Source organism: Brachyistius frenatus, unplaced genomic scaffold (genome assembly GCF_029030835.1).
Source record: "Brachyistius frenatus isolate BFR_SWC_R1_liver_20210118 unplaced genomic scaffold, ASM2903083v1 Contig_26, whole genome shotgun sequence".
NCBI classification, from domain to species: domain Eukaryota; kingdom Metazoa; phylum Chordata; class Actinopteri; family Embiotocidae; genus Brachyistius; species Brachyistius frenatus.
This window is the reverse complement of record NW_027210625.1, coordinates 1,420,447-1,440,494: the sequence shown is the minus strand read 5'-3', so window position 1 is coordinate 1,440,494 and position 20,048 is coordinate 1,420,447. Positions and strand designations below refer to the sequence as shown.

Here is a 20,048-nt window from a genome sequence, read left to right as displayed (position 1 = left end):
AGGGAATCTGCATAGTGGCGTAGTTTCCACCTCGCAGGGAAAATGATCTTTTTTGTTTGTACAGGTCAATCAAAAGCTTTGGGTCATAACGTGGTGGGAAATTGTGGCTACGTGTCGCTGATGACGCAGTTAAAATGTCTCAAATATAGAGACGGACATCACCAGTGGAACAAATAAAGAAACCAAAACAAACAAATTGCACAAAAATGCCAATCGGGAAATAAGAATTCTTCATTTACGCCTGTTCTCCGTCTTCTGCCAGTGAGACTCACGACAAAACTCTGCCCGGTGTGTCTTCATCCGGCCCGCACGGGAATGTCTCACCAGACACCTGATACAGAAACTACTGTATGCTGTGAAACAAAGAGAGCTTTATCAGGCGGTGACGGGCTCAATCAGCATTACGTGAACTCGTTTGGTAATAAGGGCTAGAATCCAACAGATATTCATTGATATGTAAAAGTCCCGCACTGTCGCTTTAAATATAGGGCATCTGCCTTTACAGTCCGACAGGAACGCAGTCTTGTTGTGTCATTGGATGCCTCCGTCTTCCTCCTTTTGCCATCGTGTTATCATTGTGACAGATAGAAACAAGCCGGATCCGAGTGCCCAAGGAAAAGCCGGAAGGTAAAAAAAAAAAAAAAAAAAAAAAAAAAACCACTCTATAGCTCATTTCCACGGCAACCAGATGTTTTGAGTGACAATCTTAATTAATCCACTGAAATCCCACTGCGATGTGATGTGTGGTGCGAACAGCACACGGTAGGACCCTCCGCTTCGGGGCACGGTGAGGGCGTGGCGATCATAATGCCGTGCCAAGGGCACGACGTAAGAGCGGTCAAGAAACTAAACGGAACCACACACACACACACGTGTGCATTCCTCACAGGACACTTGAGCGCATGTAGATCTGGCTGCACTGACAAACAGATAAACACAAAAGACGTTTAGGTTTCGCAACTTAACATAAAGCCCTGCTATAATAAATAACTCTCACTCCCGAGGATTCACAGAATCAACACGCTCCGCCGACCACAGCAGGACACGATGAACGTGAGTCACAGCGCTTACAGAATAATGACGAGCTTCATTTTTATTCATAAGTACGTTCCCTAATAAAATGACAAAAATATCAAAGGTAATGAGATCAAAAACATGCAACAATTAATAAACCTCATCAAGCACCTGCTGATTACATGCTGTATGAAATTCACGAGAAGAAAAGGATTACTTTCTAAATCCACTCGTTGCGTCTCCTTCCCTCTTCCACTGGCACTTTGGCCAGATTAATTATCTTCCATCAATTAAAAGACAAATTATATTCCAACCTTCTTCATATGCTAATGAATCCACTCAGAGATGGGAGGGGAAATAGGTAATGGCCACCAAATGGTGCTGGCAGGAGATACACCCTGCGGAATAGAGGTGAAAGAGAGGCAGTCGTGTCGTATCGAGCCAAAGAGGTAAACAGTTTATTAGGATTAACAAAGACGCAGAGGACCCTGTTAACATTTTACTGTTCCAAATGACTTCATACTGTAAATGACTGAACACTAAATGGATATTTGCAGTTACATAACGTCCCCTGGTGTTGGTATTTGTGCCACAAGCTATTTATGTTCCTCTCGCCGCCGCCGCCGCCAAAACAAATGCCACCTTTATTTTTACTCAGCACAGCTGAAGTAATTTGGCTGCTTCTGGAGAACAATAGACTAGACTCAAAAATAGAAAAATCAATATGTTTCAGCTGTAACATTCATCATGGTGGCAGGATTGCATATATTATAGGTAATGACATCCAAGGTATGCCAGACCTGGATGCAAAAAAACAAAACAAAACAATGATTCCAACATTGAAAAGAAAACTCAAAGAAAAGTTTCTCCTGAAGCCTTTGATGTGCCCTTAACTACACTATTTTGACCAGGTTTAAATACTCCTGCGTTGCCATGAGGACGAATTTACACTACTAAATAATACTGCTGGTCTGTTAATTTAATTGTATTTCTAAACAAAATTCGAATGTTATTGGCACGTGGACCATTGCAGCAAAAGAAGTTATACAAAAACATCCCGCATTAATATCGGTGCGCTGAATCTGATTGTGTTATCTAAATAACGACACCTGATTCATACGCGTTCTAATTATCCTTATCTGTACCCAATTTTAATTGGATTGTAATACGCAAATTAGCGCAGTCTGAGGAAGCAAAATCAGTTCTTTTCATTTCCAACCAGTCAAGTCGCTGTGCAATAATATTCAATAGTAAGCGAGACGCTGAAATAGCATGACGCTATCTGGCAAGAAACCGCCGTTCACTCAAGAGGAATGGGTTTTCAACGTGCACGACCGAAAGACGGCGGAGACGAGAGTTGCATCGAGGACCGCTTTAAGCTCCGGAGCCGCAGTATCAGATCCGTCCATTGAAAACGCTCAGGCTTGAAAGACGCGTGACATACGAGGTGAAAACGGTGAGTCACGTTAATGAGGGAGGGCACGAATGCTGAGAAATATTTTGAGGATCGTTTAAAACCTCTCGGGCTCTTTGGTTATTTACGTGCGTCCCTTTTTTCTTTTTTTTTCCTCTCTTCGACCAAACACACCGGATTGCGCGCTAGTTCAAAATAAGCAGAGCGGGTTAACAGCATCAGTCCCAGCTCATTAGCTACACCGACAGTCTATTTTACACACCAAAGTCACTGCTCCCCCTGTATATCTATTGCATCGGCGCTCCTTTATTCGGCAGTGTTTAATCCGAGACATCAAACGATGCGCCTTACAAAGAAGTCACGAAACCGCAAATTTCCTTTAAAAAAAAAATTGAATGTCGCTTCCAATCACCCGGCGAGGGAGCTCATTACGATTTTAGCTACGCTCATTATAATCAAATGGAGCCTGACCTTTCGTCCGACCGCGCCGCTTTGGGAAGGCCCGCAGGCTGTTGATGAAGCAGGGAGGGGCGAGGGTGATGACGGTGAACTGGAACCATCCCGTTGGCGACGTCCCCCGAATTACTCGGGGAGCGACTCCGTGCTAAAAACGGTCTAAAACCTTCGAGGGGATCGACTACAAAGATTTAACACTTTACTGCTTCATCTGTATTTACCGTGACGACCAAAAAACAAAAAAAAAGATGTCCGGGCCCTCAGTTAGCTGGAAACGGGGACAGAAGTGAAAGACGAGCGGCGAGGGAATCGTTAAAAGACGAAGCAAAACACGCTTGATAAATAAAGAATCGTAAAGCGTACAGTCGCGCCGACTAAAACGACGACACACCACCATCCCGCTCGCGCCGGCAATATGAACGCCGTTTGGAACATTGTCGTCTGTCCCGCGAAGGCTCACTTCACTTCCCTACCGAACAGCAGATTAAAACAACACGGACGATCCCGCTGACGCCTTTCTGGCGTATAATCAAAAAGCGCTGCGTTTTTTTTTTTTTTTTTTTAAACTTCAAAGAAAAACTTGGGAACGAACTGCCGACAGAACTCTCCGATTTTTGATAAACGTTCAGGTTTCGTAGGATGCTACAGGTTGCAGGTGAATTTCCTGCAAAAACACCAAAAACAAGTACGCGACATACTCCAGGTAATGGCTCACTTTTGAAAAGTGGCCTTTTTCGGCCTTAAGTTGAGGCTCGTTTGGCTCTATTGTGATGCCGTGTTGTTCCTCTTGTTCGGCTTCATACTTCTTTTCATCGGCCTTCTAGATGGGAATATAATGGGGATAAATGGCTGACAATTTCCTAAACAATTGAACCCTAGAATGCTTGTTAACATGATTAATTGAGAAAATTAGACAGACCTGGGCGTTTTTCCGACACGAGTAATACAAATTAAACAAGTGGAGGACACCGACTCAGAATGAAACCAGTGGATGGTTAAAAATAAAAAAAAAAAAAGGAAAAAAAAGTGTTGTACATTGATTATTCTTTGATGATGATTACATGAAAGCTCGAGGCTTATGGACTGTGAGATTAATCCAAATCATGAAAGCTGCTCTATTTACTAGTCTAAACACCATGCGCAGGAGCTCTTTCCAAGCACAAAATCCCCCTCCGTGCAGGATGGGATGCGTTTCATGTGTAGAGAAGCAGTGACATCAGACAGAAGTGGAAGACAGATCAAAAGAACTGGGTCGTTAGCATGATCGGTGCAGCCACCGCGGCTGCACGAAAGGAAAACTCCCCGTGCAAAAAAAAAAAAAAAAAAAAACTCAAAACTTCTTCAATCAAAACCGGAAAATAAATAAATAATAAATAAATCCAAAACTCAAAAAGAAAAGCGTATCTGCCAAAAAGGAAAGCAACCGAGCCAAACGCGGAGTGAACACTGGCATCGGTTTCCAAAGATAAAAACCGGCAGGAGTTGAGAGAAAACAATGAGAGCTTGTATTACGCTTTGTTGGCTCGGGGCAAAATTGCATCTTGTGACTTACGGTGAAAGTCAATTCAGGGTGACACTGTCATCTTTTTTTTTTTTTTTTTCAGAGCTACATTCTAAAAAGGATACAGCTTGTACCTACAAGTGCAATGAAATTAAAGATTTTCTGCAGGAAACAGTGTAGAAGTATAATTTAAAAAAAAAAAAAGCAAACACACGACAACAAACGACAACACAGCGACCCAGCGGTCCCGTAGGGGCCGTCAGAGTCGGTACGTCCCGGACAGCCTATGAAAAGGCTGAACGGAGACGCATTCACACCGACGCCGGACTGGTGGAGGGAGGAAACCCACAGAGACACTGATTGAAGGGTATTTTTCTTTCTAAAAACATCATAAATGCCGCCTGCACCGCCACGGCCCAATCGTCAATCATCTTTCCTACCTGTTTAGAAATGCCTAACGTCTCAAACCCAGATAGAGAGATTAAGACTATTCCCCTGGGATGACACTTTGAGGCTGGCGGCAACATGATTTACGACTCCGCCCGGCCTCCGCCGAGTCCCTCTTTGTGTCTTTAGAAATGTTACAAAGTGTGATCAAGCTCGGTAGAGGAAACTTTAAATAAAAAAAATAAGAGACAAATAAATGAAGCAGTCAACAGCATTGCAAAAAAAAAAACAACAACAAAAAAAACAACAACCTCTAAAGATGCCGTTTTATCACAAACTTCACCCAAGAAAACGAGCAGAATAAATTCCGATCGCATACTGTGTGCCTAAAAAAAAAACAGAGAAGCGTGTAATTAAGCAGTAAATTCGGGGTTCTCCCTATCCACGCTGCCCTGCCGTGTCAACCTTGGCTGTGACACTGTCAGTGACAAGCAATCTGTCACCCACTTTAGGTTCAGGCTTAAATATTTCAACAGCCCTAAGAAAAAGTGCTGAAGTGGCGCCGTGTGAATTCCACTACTTAGCAATTAAAGCAGCCCGGAAGTGAGGAGACAGCGGCTCTATTGACTGCGACACTTTGGCAAAAAGGAGCAGGAGTCAGCTTTGAACAGCAGAATTGTTTTGAACAACAACAACCTCAAGCAACTGTTTTCTTTGGCAAAAAAACAAACAAACAAACAAACAAAAACAAAAAATACAATCTGTAAAAAAACAAACAATCACCAGACACCGAGCACAGAAACATGAGCAACGGGCGAAGGACACTTTGGGGGATTTGTTTTGTTTAGAAATGTGCAATGAATAAAAACAATTTTTTTTAAAAACCCTGCAGTGATGCTGTCAGCGTGCAGTCGCTCTCCTTCTTTGTTTGTTGCAAAAAAAACTCAAGGTCTCCACCCCTTCAGTAAAACGCTAAAGAATAAACATCTCCACAAAATTAAAACCGTGATGACTCCGGCGTCAGAGAGTTCGCAGAAAAAAGTGAAGAAATGCTTCTTTACCTGTGACGGAGAGCTCGGTGGTCCTCCGCACCACAAAGTTCCCAAACGGCAGCTCACACGTGTAATTCCCAATGTCATCTTCCCGTACTTCCTTGATGGACAGGATGTCCCTCTTCCTTTCTATGGTTTGTCTCCACTGCTTTGGCTTGCACTCCTTTTGTCGAAAAATAAAGACGAAACGTGAGCGCGTTCGTGTTGAAGCAAATCCCACAATCGGATTGAAAGCGGATTGAAAGCAGACAGTGCAACTAGCACTGTCTGCTTTCAATCCGATCGTTTGAAATCGGCAGGAAACACGAGTTTACTTCTTTACTTGTAATCATTTTCAACAGACGAGAAACACGATTTTGGATTTGATCTGAAATGATCTGACATTTGTTCCATAACATCCTGTCATAAAACACCGCGGCAGCTTTAAACACAGTTACGGCCCAGAGAATTCATATCGGCACACGAACTCTCTCAAATGATGCTAGATTTAAGACATTAGTTTGCTGCACTCCGGTTGTTCAGACAAAAACACTGTTTTAAAGTGTGATTTATGGGATTGAGTGGCCGTGCATTTATCATTCTGAGGCGGGACAGCTGCACTGGATCACGCTGCATCACCTGTTTGGGAAAAAAAAAATGATAGCGTGGTTTATGTGTACATTTTGTTTCCTAAATTCATCGTAGCTTTGGATTTACCTCGGGTTGCGTCGTCGCCGGGCGACAATTTGATTGGCTGTTCGTTTCAGCATCGGTGGTTCATTGATACCTCAATAACAGCCTCCGCGTATAACGTGGATTCATGCCTCTTCTAGCTCTACTGGTTGATACCGAGTAGGTGGCGAGTACAGAGTAAGTATGGACTTCCGGTGACAGCTGAGGCCCTTCAGATTTTGGGCCACAAAAACACCACAGGCGAAAGGAAACTGGGCCACTGTGGGTTGGCCTCCCAGAATTCAATCAGCCCCCTGACAAAGCGAGAGCCAATAACCTGAGGGTGTGGGGCCCACGGTCATTATCTGCTATTTTAATTTGACTCCGTGGGAAAGCGAAACGATGTGGCTACCTAATCCTGCACACTTTCGGGGGAGGGGGGGGGGTGCTCTTGCCTGGATCAGTTACACTGTGGGCCTTTCATTCAGCAAAACGAATGCACTTCTGACGGCTACATGCTTATTTTGTCGACCGTGGTTTCACAAGTCGAAGGGGGAGACGGTGTCTGAAGCCAATTTGCGCTGAACATGTCTGACCTTAACGAGGAGCTTCCAATAAATGACAGAATTTCCTGCGAAAGGGAAGCAGCTTTTTTTTTATCATTTGTTTTGAAAGCTTCCGTTGTTATTTTGGCGGACAAAACTCTTTCTGTCAACGACATCACGCACTTCCGTACGAACTGAAACAACAACAAAACATCTCACCTTGTACCACACGATTTCAGGCTCCACGCCGGGCTGGATATAATCCTCGATGCCCGGGCAGCTGATGTCTTTGCTCTTGCTTAGCTCCGCCTTCTCGAAGAACCTCATCTTGGAGTTGTAGCAGAGGTCCGTGTCGTTCTCTGCCACCGTGAGAGACATGGACACCTTCATGCAGTACGTGGAGTTCCTGCAAAGATAAAACGTGAATGAGTCGGTCAGGGACATCGATGGGTTCGGGTCACACCGAAGTCTTTCCGGACGCTATAGCGAAAAAAGCCGCGGCCGTCCATCTCTCGGTCCGTTCCGTCAAAAGTGAGTCGCTAAATGCGGCGCGGGTCGATGGGTGGAAACCGTCCTTTCGAGAGCGATTGTTCTTTTTCACGACCGACGTCATTCCCTTCCAAGGAAAAGCCTTCCTGAATTTCACACAATTACAGATTCTCATCCGTCGAGGCACGCGCGCCAGCGTCGGATGATCATCCTCCCTCTCTTAAACTAGTAACGTATAACCGGCCGCGTGTCAATGGACACGTGCGCGGATAAAAAGGCGGGCGGTGATGTGGAGCGACAGCTCTGAATGTCAACAGCTCTCGAAGATTGATTGAGCCTTTTGTTTTCCCGCGTTAAGCAGACGTAGCGCGGGCCAGCAGAAAATCACTCGCTACAATTGATGTAGTGTAACTGCTCCGGTCATATACATAAAGAAGAGGATTTACAACGCGAGAGGAGAAGGGGCGTAAAATGCAAGATTACTTGTAATGTTTGGAGACTGCGCGCTCGCCTGGGCCCAGACACCGGTGAGTGTTCATCCGCGGCGGAATAAACATTTCGTTTTACTGCTCCTCGCTATTGCGGTGCGCCCGCGGTGATTTGTGTTGCCCCCCCCCCTCCGCTGGGAACGCTCGTCTTTCAATACTAGACCGATCTGGCGGAGCGTTCCCGCGCTCGTAGGGTTCCTGATCAGATTTCGTCCCGCCCGGGAGACTAAGCGTTCACAGCGATGCCGTTTGGGTCATTAATGGGACAGCGGTTTGGAGATTGGATCTGCTGCTCGAGTAATTCTTAACAGAACGTGGAATCAATGAACGCATCGATTTTGCTGCGAAAGTTGTGCTATTTGAAGGAGGGGAACAGAAGCAAAGGTCCTCGGTGATCAATGAATTCAATAAGAGCACCTTTGCTTTGCCCAAAATGCCTAATAAGACTGTCACAATTGACGAGCACTCCAGCCTGACTGCAGCAAATCCCTCCTGGTTAAAAGAGCCAACAAATTGGCAGTGTTTAGGAAAATCTCACTGCTAATTTTCTAACTAAAGCTGGTTACACAAACTGAGCTGAACCAACAAACAATTACAAACACGTTAAATCCTGACATAATTGCAAAGCATTAGCCGCCTCGTGGATTAGTGCAACACACGCTGGTCTTCGCTACGGCATCGGCAAACAATCCCTCGCCCTTCGAACCGACCGCAGGCCGCGGCGCGCTCCTCTTAGAGGAAGTGTGCCATTTTTCGCCGAGCCCGGATGCAAATGTGACATGATGTGGAGATTATCCCAGACAACTTCTACCAGATGGACACCTGTGCAAATGAGATCCCGCGGGTGCTCTCTCGTCCCCGTTAAATATTCTGGGCAGCGCTGATAAACCGGCCGGCCGGAAGAGCGAGGGAGAGAATTGTGTCATCTGCTCCGCGTGAGTGATCGATGGTACGGGCCAACGCTTTGTCCTACGATGTCTTTCCAACGTTTCGCATCCATCACGGTGCCTTTTGAGCCCGAAGAGCCGGGTGATCTCTTGACTGTTCGCTTCAGCGAGTGTACGGCAATATTCATGAGGCCCGTTCAAAAGAATAAGCAGGGAAATGATCCCGCTCCGGAGACTCGACGGTGAACCTGCGTGCTGTGCATTTGTGGAACCGCGAGATACAGTGATAACAAGCCCGGTGATGGCGTGGCATTAATGAGTGAGACTGTCTGTCAAACATGTCAAACTGGAGGGGATGTAGCAATGCCGCGGCAATGATAGATAGCATCCTGCATACATCAACCCGGAGAGGTGTTAGGCTGACAGCTATGGCGTACAGCTGGAGGGCAGGCAGAGGACTTGAGATGCAATATGCGGCAAATTCTGTGAAATTATGTGCAGTGGTCAGTTAGGAGTGAAGCAGCCAGCTAGAGAGGATTATTACTGGCGTGCTGCGGAAGACACCGCAGTCTCTACCTACTGGAAAACACTCGTGGGATTTTGCGCTGGTTAATTTTTTTTAGATGACTAGTATCCTCTTTACCATCTGATACATATATTTTGATTTGATTTGATTGACTGATTAGGAATCTGCAGCACCAGAAGATGGAACCTGCCCTTTAACTCTGCATCTCTTCCGTCTGGTGTTAAATAATAGGCGGGAGAATTGATTTGGAAATTCTCCCGAGATATCAGGGGCACCTGTGGGGAAATTAATGATCTAACTTAATGAATCTCTTAATTAAAATAACTCCTCTCTAATATAAATAGGATGATGGAATAATTGCTAATTACTTATTGCAGATGAATTTCAAGTAACACGAAGTGTCTCGGTATATAGTGGAATTCACAAGGCGACGAGGTCACGAGGTTGATTAAAGGTTACTTGGGACGATGTCATTACTGGACAGTGAGGTGAACCCACCGTGGACATTAACCCTTTGGAGATTTAATACACAACGCTGACCTACGCTGTACAGTGACATTAGGGATCTTACCTCAGGATGTCATTAGCATTTAAGTAGAGATGACTGACCTGGGAGCACATGTGCTGCAACACAATCTGCGCTGCAATAAAACAACAGATGCACAAAAAAATATATATATAGTTATTTGGATGCGTCTGAAAATGACTTTGGCACACTTGCAAACTAATTATAATAACTTCAAACTGAAAAATGCAACCGATCAACAGGCAACAGCCTACTTGAAAAGATCGTCATTGAAAGGATTCCTGTCTCATCCGGGTGGGGGGGAAATTAAATCTAGCATCAAAAGTGATGGAGGCACGTCCCATTCTGCTGTTTGATTAAAAATAAATCAATAAATAAACATATATTTACCCTCCATAATCAGGGCTGCGGTGGTGTTCGTGCATTGCTCCAACTACTGTACGTAAATTGTAAGGCCGGGTTAAACTGAGCACCGATCAACCGAGGACAGAAAACACTATTATCAAATCAACACAAAATCCTTGAGGTCCGAGGATAATTATAGTCGGATATAAACCGACTAAAGTGTTTTGTAATACTTGAGTGAAAATGAATAAATGAGTGTTCTCGGTGGATACAGATTCACCGAGGACTACTTAGTGATGTGCCGGATCCGAGAACAAGTCTGGCCACAATGCTTCACCGTCCATTAGAAAGTGACAAAATACCAACATTAAGTGGTTTAGTAACGTGGAGCCATAAAGATGCTCGCTGGCACACGTTGTCCAAACTTGCTGACTGAGTGTCTTGCTGACGTACCTACGATCGTCTCAGAGTGTCAACCAAGTCTACGTCGGGATGTGGAGAGCAGATGTAGTAAAAAAAAAAAAAAAAAAAAGCCAACATCTTTCCTGAGAGAACACACTCAGCAGTTAATGGAGCCTGGCGTGATGTGATGTGACAGATGTGGCAGACGGGCAGGAAAAAGTCTGGTCACCATCAAATGGTGCCTGAGACCAAGACAAGTTCAAACTGGCACGAGCCTGAGAAAAAGTAGTTGGAAAAGTGACCTTGCCACGGCGCCGGAGACCGACTTTGGATTCACGCGTTACACTTCTGGACACAGACGTGAACTGCAGCATGTGCGCGGCAGCTTCCGTGACACCGTCAACCGTGTCAAAACCCCCAGTGGTCTGGCGCTATCTTCCCTACCCCGCATAGCAAGCCAAGATTAACCCAGACCAAGATGGAGCCGGCCCAGTTATCCCGAATCAGTATTTTAATGCCGGCTGCATTATTTATGGCCGGAGCGAAGGTCGCAGTGAGCAGTGGGGAGACTGGGGCTCCTACCTGTAGCACCCGCTCGTAACTCATCTGTCAAGTCGAGCAGCGAGCCCGGGATGATGAAGCACCCCGGCTCCACCAAATCTGTCTGCGGGCCAACTCGCTCCTACTTAGCCCCTGTCTGAGAACGTGGCACTCGTCTGCCATTCTGGAACAACCGACTCCTACCTCAATTACAAACCCTCTTCCCTTCCCTCTCTCCTTCCCTCGGCCTGCGGTCCGTCTCCGTCCCCGTCTCCGCCCGGACGCACCCCTTTTTTTTTTTTTTCTCTCTCTCTCTCTCTCTCTCTCGTCTTGTAAGTACACGATTTCTCCGGGAGGAACACGTACCTCTGCGGCTAATTTAGTTTTGCCACGCTGTGAAAAACACATGCCTGCATCTGTCGACACGCTAGCACCCGCACGCACGCGCGCATCCAAAACAGCAGCAGCGCACGCCGCCTCCTGCGATGTGTAACGCTTTACGAGAGCGAGTGCAACAAAAAACGAGGGCTGGCCGGAGACTTTAAAGGCACACGGGCAAATTTAATGTTATTATTCGGTATTTTTTTTTTATTACAATTGCTGCGAGTAAAGATCATTGAACACCTCCTGCGACTCCGTACCCGACTTATGAAACTTCTGGATATTAACAATGCATGCACAAAAACAATCCCTTCCCCCCGAAACCGACATTCCCCGAAGAGCTTGTTTCCCCCAAAAAGTCTCGGATTCTGTCGAGCCCTCCCTGAGCAGCGCGTCTCCGACTAACAGCGGCGCGTCTCGGGTGCGCGAGCATTTCCCAGTCGTTTCCCTGCCGACGCCTTCAGGGAACTCATTTTCCATTCCGCAACACGCTCATCTTTATGCTGGCAACCCGATTTCATAACGAGCATAAACAATTTGTCTCCACTGCATTCTCTTCTAACTCTGTCGTGACCTTATTCATTGGCTCCCCAGGCCCTCCGGGTGTAATGTATGAGCAGTTATACCGCCGTGCATATCAAATATGGGAACGGGCTGTTGCACTGAGGGTAAGGGTTGCACTGGTGCAACATTGATAGAGAGAGAGAGACAGGTCTACGGTGTATTGCTGCTGAATGTCATCATGGTTTTGGACGAGCAAAGCAGTTTTGTTTAGGAGATGGAAGTGTAGTCGATGTAACACACTAGATTACCTGTGTTAAGTTTAGGACCGTCTTCAGGTCGCTCTGGGAGCGAATGAAATACGGCAAATGTTTGCAGTTTAAAACAAGGAACTGAACTGCAATTTATTATAGTTATTAACACACAGAAAATCAAGGGAACAGTATAAAAGAAAAAATAACAAATTCAAGTAATAACCCCAATACCGGTATTTCTCTCACAGTCAGTCAGTTTCAGTCTCTTGTCTTTCAGTCTACTACCCGGTAGTGTACGTCTGGAGGCTCTCAGCCTAACTCTTATCTGAATCTTTTGCTTGTCGGTGCTCCGGCAGGAGAATCCAAGAAGACCAAATGCAGCTTCACCCACAGCGAAGATGATCAGGGGTCACAGGGTCACTCAGCTCCAGCGCTCTGCGGAGGTTTCTGGGGATCGCTGTCTCCATACAAACAAAAACAATCTGCATGCAGCAAAATTGAATACGATGTCAGTACTATAATTTATAAACTCTATTGTTGGTGTAACAGTAAATGACCAGTAAAATAGTATTACACACATATATAAATATATATATATATATATATATATAACATTCACTACGGTCAATATTAACATAGCAGCATATTTCACACACACATGTACTCATGTCTCAGTGACATCTCTCACTTATACCTAACAGGCATCATTTAAACGTCCACCGTTACTAAGCAACACACTCAGCAGCTGTTCTCAATCTGACCGTTTACTTCTGGCGCCAAAACAAGAACATGACGTCATCGTTCCCGCTCGGTTCAACAGGTCCCGACGCATTAACGTAAAATAATATTCAACAACAAATTAATATTTATCTCCGACTGTTTGGTTTTTTTTCCCCCTCTTCTCTCCTGATAGATATATTTAGCCCAACTAAACAACTGTGTTACAACTGTCCTCCTTTGTAGCTCGACAGCAACGGCTAACTGTTAGCAACGCATTCGTCACTCACCGGAGATTCTTCTCAGACTTAAAAGAAACTTCTTCCTTCGGAGTCGGTCTGGTTAACGGTCAAATAAATAAAGCTCCTCAAAAGCAGTGAGAAGAAAAAAAAAATTAACCAAATGAGATTCTTCATGGTGGAGATCATGACGCTGCTGTTTCATTCGCGGCATAAAGGGTCTTCTTCCGGGAGAAGGCTTTGATCTCCCGACGTGCTCCGCGACAGCGCCCCTCTGGTGAACGTCGGTACTGCATGTGTGAGTTAACCCTTTAGTTGCTGGTAAAAACTAACGTGGGTTACACAAGCGAGAAATGTTCTTTGCGGAGTAAAACGTGACCGAACAAAATAGCGCATTTGCTTTTGAAAAATAAATGACTCTTTGACAAAAGCCGGTTCAATAGTGATAATACCTTGTCGAACGTCTCGCAATATGCGGCATCAGAAAAATTTGAATGAGCTCTTTAGGTTTTATGACATTTTAATGAAGTTTCTATCCCGAGTCCCAGCCACTTTCCTATTATTCTCTCACCCTCAGGATTCAGACGAGCTGTGTGAGTTCTCTTCTATATCACGGTTTGACTGACAGCTGTGGTATTGCAGATGTCTCGCTTGGAGCCCCGGCGTTCACAATCCAGCAGGGAGGGAGGAAGGGAGGGGAGAAAAGTTGGCCGGGGTGCCAAAGTGATTGTGCTTGGGGAATGGTATTTCTGACATTTGTCTGGCAGATAAAAACCACCATCAGATATGAGGAAGAGAAGGTCAGTGTCCCTGCTATCAGATAGCGATGGTTTGGCATCTTGTTTGATGACTTTCTCTGCTCAGTGCGGACCAAGAAAGCCAAATGGCTGGACATATGGGGACGCTTAGCTGAGGATGTGACAACAACATCCCTCAGTCAAGGATGTGAGAATATTTAGCCAGGGCATTATTGTGAATACAACTGAGTGGAAATAAATAAAAACCCGAACAGTATGTTGCGTGTGGGTGTCGGATTAACGAAGATTGATCTTGATAATAAATAAAAAAAATAAAAAAAATTGGTCATACGTGACCTTTTGCCGCATCGTCCCGAGTCGTCATGCAGATGGTGATGGCTGATTTGAATCGAGAGGTCTCCCGGAGCAAAAGCTCCTCGGTCGACCTTCCTTCCTCCCGCTGCCTGTAGCCAGGAGCCGTCTGAGCTCGGCTTAATCAAATGGAGTTGAGTGTGGGACAAAGGTCCAATCGGAAGCAGCGTGAAGGGCGTGCGTTGAAATTGACTCCGACTGAAATGCGTGGCGGATTACACTTATAATTGATAAAGAGTACCCGATATACATCAAAAAGGAACATATGTGGAGCTGGATAGAAATCAGAAATGTTAACCATTGAAAAAATACTAACATATATTGAAAACAGATGTCTGGTATATACGACTATTTATTGGGGTACTCAGGCATTTACACTTTTTCTACTGTAATTGTTTTTACGCACTAAAATGGTGTATTATGCATCATGTCTGTGATTGGTCTACAAAGAGGATAATCTCGTCTTGATTTCTGTCACGATATGGTCTAAATCAAAATACTACGAGCATCCAACCACAGCGAAAAACAAATTTGGCCTCACGGCACATCCAAAGAGAAAGATTAGTTTGCGGTGCGGACGCTCGTGCTTTACGTCCCAGAAATTGAAGAAGTCAGAATTTGAATGCATATTTCATCTTGTATTTGGAGGGAGTCTATGTCGGGTTTGACCGTATTAGCCGTAATAAGTGTGCCTGCTTTTCCTGGTAACTATCTGCAGATAAAGGTTAATTAAAATGCTGAATTTAAGCGCTGCATGCGAGGAAACAATACACTATAACTACATAATGATTGGGTGAATACGATACCAAGTAATGAACCTGTTACTAAGTATCCTAAGGAGAAATACAATTTTGAGAGAAGTGTCAGCATCAGAGTATAAAATGACTGTGGTTGAAAACAACTGGGAACAAATATTATTACTGCATCTTCTATATGCATCGTATATCATGAATATATACAACAACAACAACAACATATTTTCTCGCCGAGTTTAGTGTTGCGCAATGATTACGAATACAGCCCATTAACGATGGTCAAATATTATTATTGACACATACATGTAAGAAGTTCATTTTACCGTAGTCTGTTTTAATCACACCTTACGAGCATCAAAGTTCATGGGTTGATAACAATAATGCGCAAACGAAAAACGAGTACAAATGTAAATGTTGTAAACTTATAAATAGTATTTTGAATGCATTTCTTCTACAGACGAAAGTCTATTACTGTCCACAATCTGGCACCAAAGTGGTTTCGAGTGCACGGTCTTCTTTGACACTGCCGTTGTAACATCAGACGTCCACAGTGAATACCTGGCGAAGTTCACGCAGCCACATCACGGGGCTGAATAAAGCATCGTGTGAAAGGTGGCCCGAGCCCAAACAGCAGCCCATACATCATCAGACAATGGCTGCTGGAAAACCGCCTCCACTAAAAACCACACGGAGCTAACTAAAAGGTTGTCCAAACACTGTGTCGACAGAGCCGTCTCTCTCTGTACAGCTGTAAAGAATACTGAATATGGGGAAGGGTCATCAATAACCTCTGGCTGGTGGACGAAGCAGCTCGGAAAATCCATATCACACAATTAACTAAAACCCCACCTGCGCACTGAGAAGAACGGCCGCCGGTGCTCTGGCACAAATTTCCTCAAAACCTCTCCAAGTAGGAACGTGGAAGATGCTCGTGTCTTCCCTTCGTCACTGCTGCGCGGTATCTGCACTACACTTCTTTTTTGAGATAACCTTTTGTTTAGCCTTCACGGCTGTCGTGTTCACTTCACCGTCACGTTTGCAGCTTTGGGGATGACAACGTATGACGATTCATCGCCTGGTTGCAGGCTGAATGTCTCGACAAATGTCGATTGACGTGCCGTTAAATTCTCAACAGACACTCGGGGAATCTCAGAGAACGAACAAATCTTGGGTGACTTTTCATGCAGCGTCACCAAATATCAGCAAAACCCCCAAAAAATATTCCCAGGGAACCTCAACTTTTGTTTTCTGCTGATGAGCAAATATTATCGTTCCACCATGCGACACGGTTCACTTTATGTCTGCTAAATAGCACGATTCCAACATTACTATTGCGAGCATGCTGCCGTACTGACGTTCACGTTCAGCTCGGAGCACCGCTGTGCGTTAATACGGCCTCGCGCTGCTCGGCTCGGCCACAGACTGCGCACTCTGATGCATTAACTCTCAAATGCTTAGAACAGCAAACGTAGCTTTCAACGAGTTAGCCGGCACACTGCGCATCTTCTCCTCTACATCCGATGGCCGTCGAGAGCAGCGTGAACCTTGAGGCGGAGACGTTTGTTATCGTGGAAATGATGCCGCGGTTTCAAAATTCAAACATCACGCGAACAAAGTGCCCAAGCGGTTTCCTCGAGGTCTCAAATCTATAAAGGAAATGTCATTTCAGCTGCTTTTTGCTTCAATGACTTTCTATTTCTTAGTAAACTGGCGAAAAGTGAGAAGGCTGGTCAACAAACAAAGATCAATAACAACAACAACAAAAAAACAGACAAGCTGCTGAGGAAAAAAAAAACATTTTAAAAAGGACATTCAAAGAAAATTGATTCTAGCGTGTTTATTTATCATGGCAACATTATTTGTCTATTTAAGTCCAGATTTTGGGGTGGGAGAGTTGGATACAAAATCATGTTCTCTCATTTCACTGGGACGTCGGAACTTTATCAACGCGTTCCTCGGCACTGCAGCACTTACGACGCAATTACGAAATGTTCATCGGGACGTCATTGACGAAGCCCCCCCCTCCTCCCCGGGTGAAGATATTCCACGGGGCGGCAGCTAACGGACTGTTTCCCGTTATAAGGTATAACGCAAACACCATCTTTATATTATACATCATCCGCAACCCCTGGCAGCACGAACTGTCCCTGGTGCTCCTTAGTCTAGCGTCTCTCATTGGCTTTGACAGCTGGGCCGGATCAATTGGACAGGCGCTGACTGGGGCTGAATGACAGAGTGTTCCAGACGACCCATTCTGACTGTCGCTTCCCTGAGAGATCACCAGCCACTCCTGCCTACGAATACTGATGTAGTCGACGTGGCGACGGCCCGGGGCGGTTGGGAAGAGGCGCGTCGTGTGCGCCGGGGCGAGGTGAGTCGAGCTCGCGCCGGCCGTTTCATCTTAAACAGGCGCCACGGACGCGCACGTACAGATGCACATCCGCTCCTTTGTTATCTCCCCCTCCCGCTGTCCTCTGCTGGTGACAGCCGAAGGCGTTTGCACAGGACATGCAGGAAAGCCATTAATAAGCCCGCGACGGTGGCAGCAAGCCGACACCGACGAGCAGGTTCAAAGGTGAGACGTCAGCTCTTCCAGCCAAGTGCGAAATGTCTGTCTCACATTTCTATAGTGGAGTTGAACTGTCCCACAATGCCACGTTACAGATGGTGTAATAGCATCCATCCATCATGCTTTGCACATAACCTGAATAGAGTTAGATGTTTCCAAGCACAGAAGTCAATGCAAAAAAAAAAAAAAAAAAAAAAAAGTCAATTCATGAACAATGAAACTAGATGTGAAGCTGGAAAAACACCTTAAGATTACTGAAACCAACAAGGACGAGACCAGACACCCCGAACAGAACAACTCTTCTGACAAACATTCTTTAGCGTCGACGATCAGAAAGACGATTCCAGCGATATTTCTGGACTGTTCTCATAATCTAAAGAGAACGTGACATTTTTGCGCGCGAAACAAAAAGACGTCTATCAGAAGCAGTCCGCCTTCGCTAATTCGGGATGTAAATCTCTGCATCGAAAGGCAGAACAACAGAGAGAGCATCGCACTTTCCGATTAGAGGGTGGATGGGGAGATCAGACGGCGTGAACTCCGCATAGAGCTGCAGGGGGAATGAGCTTCATACAGTTGAGGTGAGTGTGAGGTGAGTGTGGCCGTGCACTGAAACCTGAATTATAAAAAATATGCGCTCAAAATACACCACGATATTTTACTTTTCCGGACCATTTTTATCCATTTGTAAAATATTTACTGCTCCAATAAATGATGCAGATAGTCCCGATTCCAGTTGAGAATCTACATGAGGATGAAAAGTAGATAAAAGTACTTTACCTCGCCACTTTCAACACTATCGGGCCCGGCGCGAAAGAGACTCAATCTAATTTATCTGAACAGTCTTGAAACCCACACTACAACAATCGTGTCTCCGCCCCATCTGTCAAAGGTACTCATCCTGGAGCCAAAACATATTTTCACATTACTGGTGAACCATTTCCAAACATCTCCTCCACGTTTTTTTTTTTTTCCCCTCTTCCTGTCATGTTAGCGATACCGGCTTTTACTAAACTGTCTCAGCTGTCAGCGCAGTTTAAAATAGCAGGAATTAACAAATTTGTAATGCTAATAGGCTGACAGAGACACATGCAGCAGTGCTGGGGAGTTAGCGGTATCCTCCGAGTACCCTGGTGGCTTGCTTGTGTGTGTGTGTGTGTGTGTGTGTTTCTGTCATTGTACAGTAAGTGACACACTCCGCCACTGCAGATGTTTTCGTTCTGCATACGACAGAGTTCCTCGGGGTATTACATCTGAAACAGCTGAGCGCTGACCTCGATTTGACTCGCAGCTCGGCTTGTCTGCTCCTCTCCCTGCGCCGTATGCGGCGTGAGCGCTTCCCTCGCTGTGTGCCTCCTAATGCGTGTCGATCTGCGCGTGCGAGCGAGCGAGCGAGCGAGAGAGAATCCCAGGGAGCCGCCGTTACAGACGTACACGCTCCGAATGTTAAGTGCGAGCGTGCGCGCGCGTTGACGTTGGCCCGCTTTCGCGTACAGATTGGAGGCACATTAAGTTCCTGTCAGTAGCAGCTAGTCTCAGGGGAGCAGGGAACTGACATGTCGTGTTTGTGTTGGTCTGCGTGTGCGCTTGTGTATCACGGTGCCCTCTGACACCCTTAACTGCAGCTGAGCAGATCCGCAAAGATGCGATGAGCACACTGTCGGTTCTGTGCGTGTGCGTCACGGGAGGTAGGAAGGCCAGGAGTGTGGAGTCACAGGGCCTAATGTAACACATGAAATGAGGGCAAAGCCAGCATATTTTTTTAATGCACCCGTTAGTGTGAGAGTGCGCGAGCGAGAGTGAAAAATATAAATGATGTAATAACTGACGAACTGCATTTCAAACAGCAAAAATAGTCTTTCCGCAGGCCATTTAATGTCATATTCGGTCCTATTTTTTATTTTTCAAATAAATGAGAAACTGAAGTGCTGCGAGACTTCACGGAATTGCCACAAATCATGAAACAAAGAACAACATGAAGATGAATCAGAAACTATAAATAAGCAGCCTTCTTGATTAAGAAAGTACTTGAAAGTCGATGATTTGAATTGGAAGTAATTGTGTTGATCTACACTCTGTCAGCACATTTCTTTCCCAGCTGCTTTTCAGTTCAAAAGTTTACTTGCTGCAAAACTTATTATTAAGATGTTTGTGTTTGTTCTCAGTGCAGCTGCGTCTCTGTCATCATCTGTAATATGCTCACAAAACATCTTCCTGTCATACTTTACCCAAAATGACAGACGTGTATGTTTATGTGTAACGTGTTCAACATCTGACTCTGCCTTAAAATGAAATCTCAC

General features: G+C 45.3%; 1 protein-coding gene across 3 annotated transcripts in view; it reads right to left on the bottom strand.

Annotated features, from left to right (window-relative positions):
* The window catches only part of LOC138620753 (interleukin-1 receptor accessory protein-like 1), a 229,325-nt gene that overhangs the window by 128,684 nt on the left and 80,593 nt on the right, over positions 1-20,048 (bottom strand). For all 3 annotated transcript variants that reach the window (XM_069698220.1, XM_069698219.1, XM_069698221.1), the window contains exons 4-5: positions 7,240-7,426; positions 5,834-5,987 (exon numbers count right to left, since the gene is read on the bottom strand). In XM_069698220.1, coding sequence (XP_069554321.1) covers positions 5,834-5,987; positions 7,240-7,426 — 341 coding nt within the window. The remainder of the gene's footprint in view (positions 1-5,833; positions 5,988-7,239; positions 7,427-20,048) is intronic.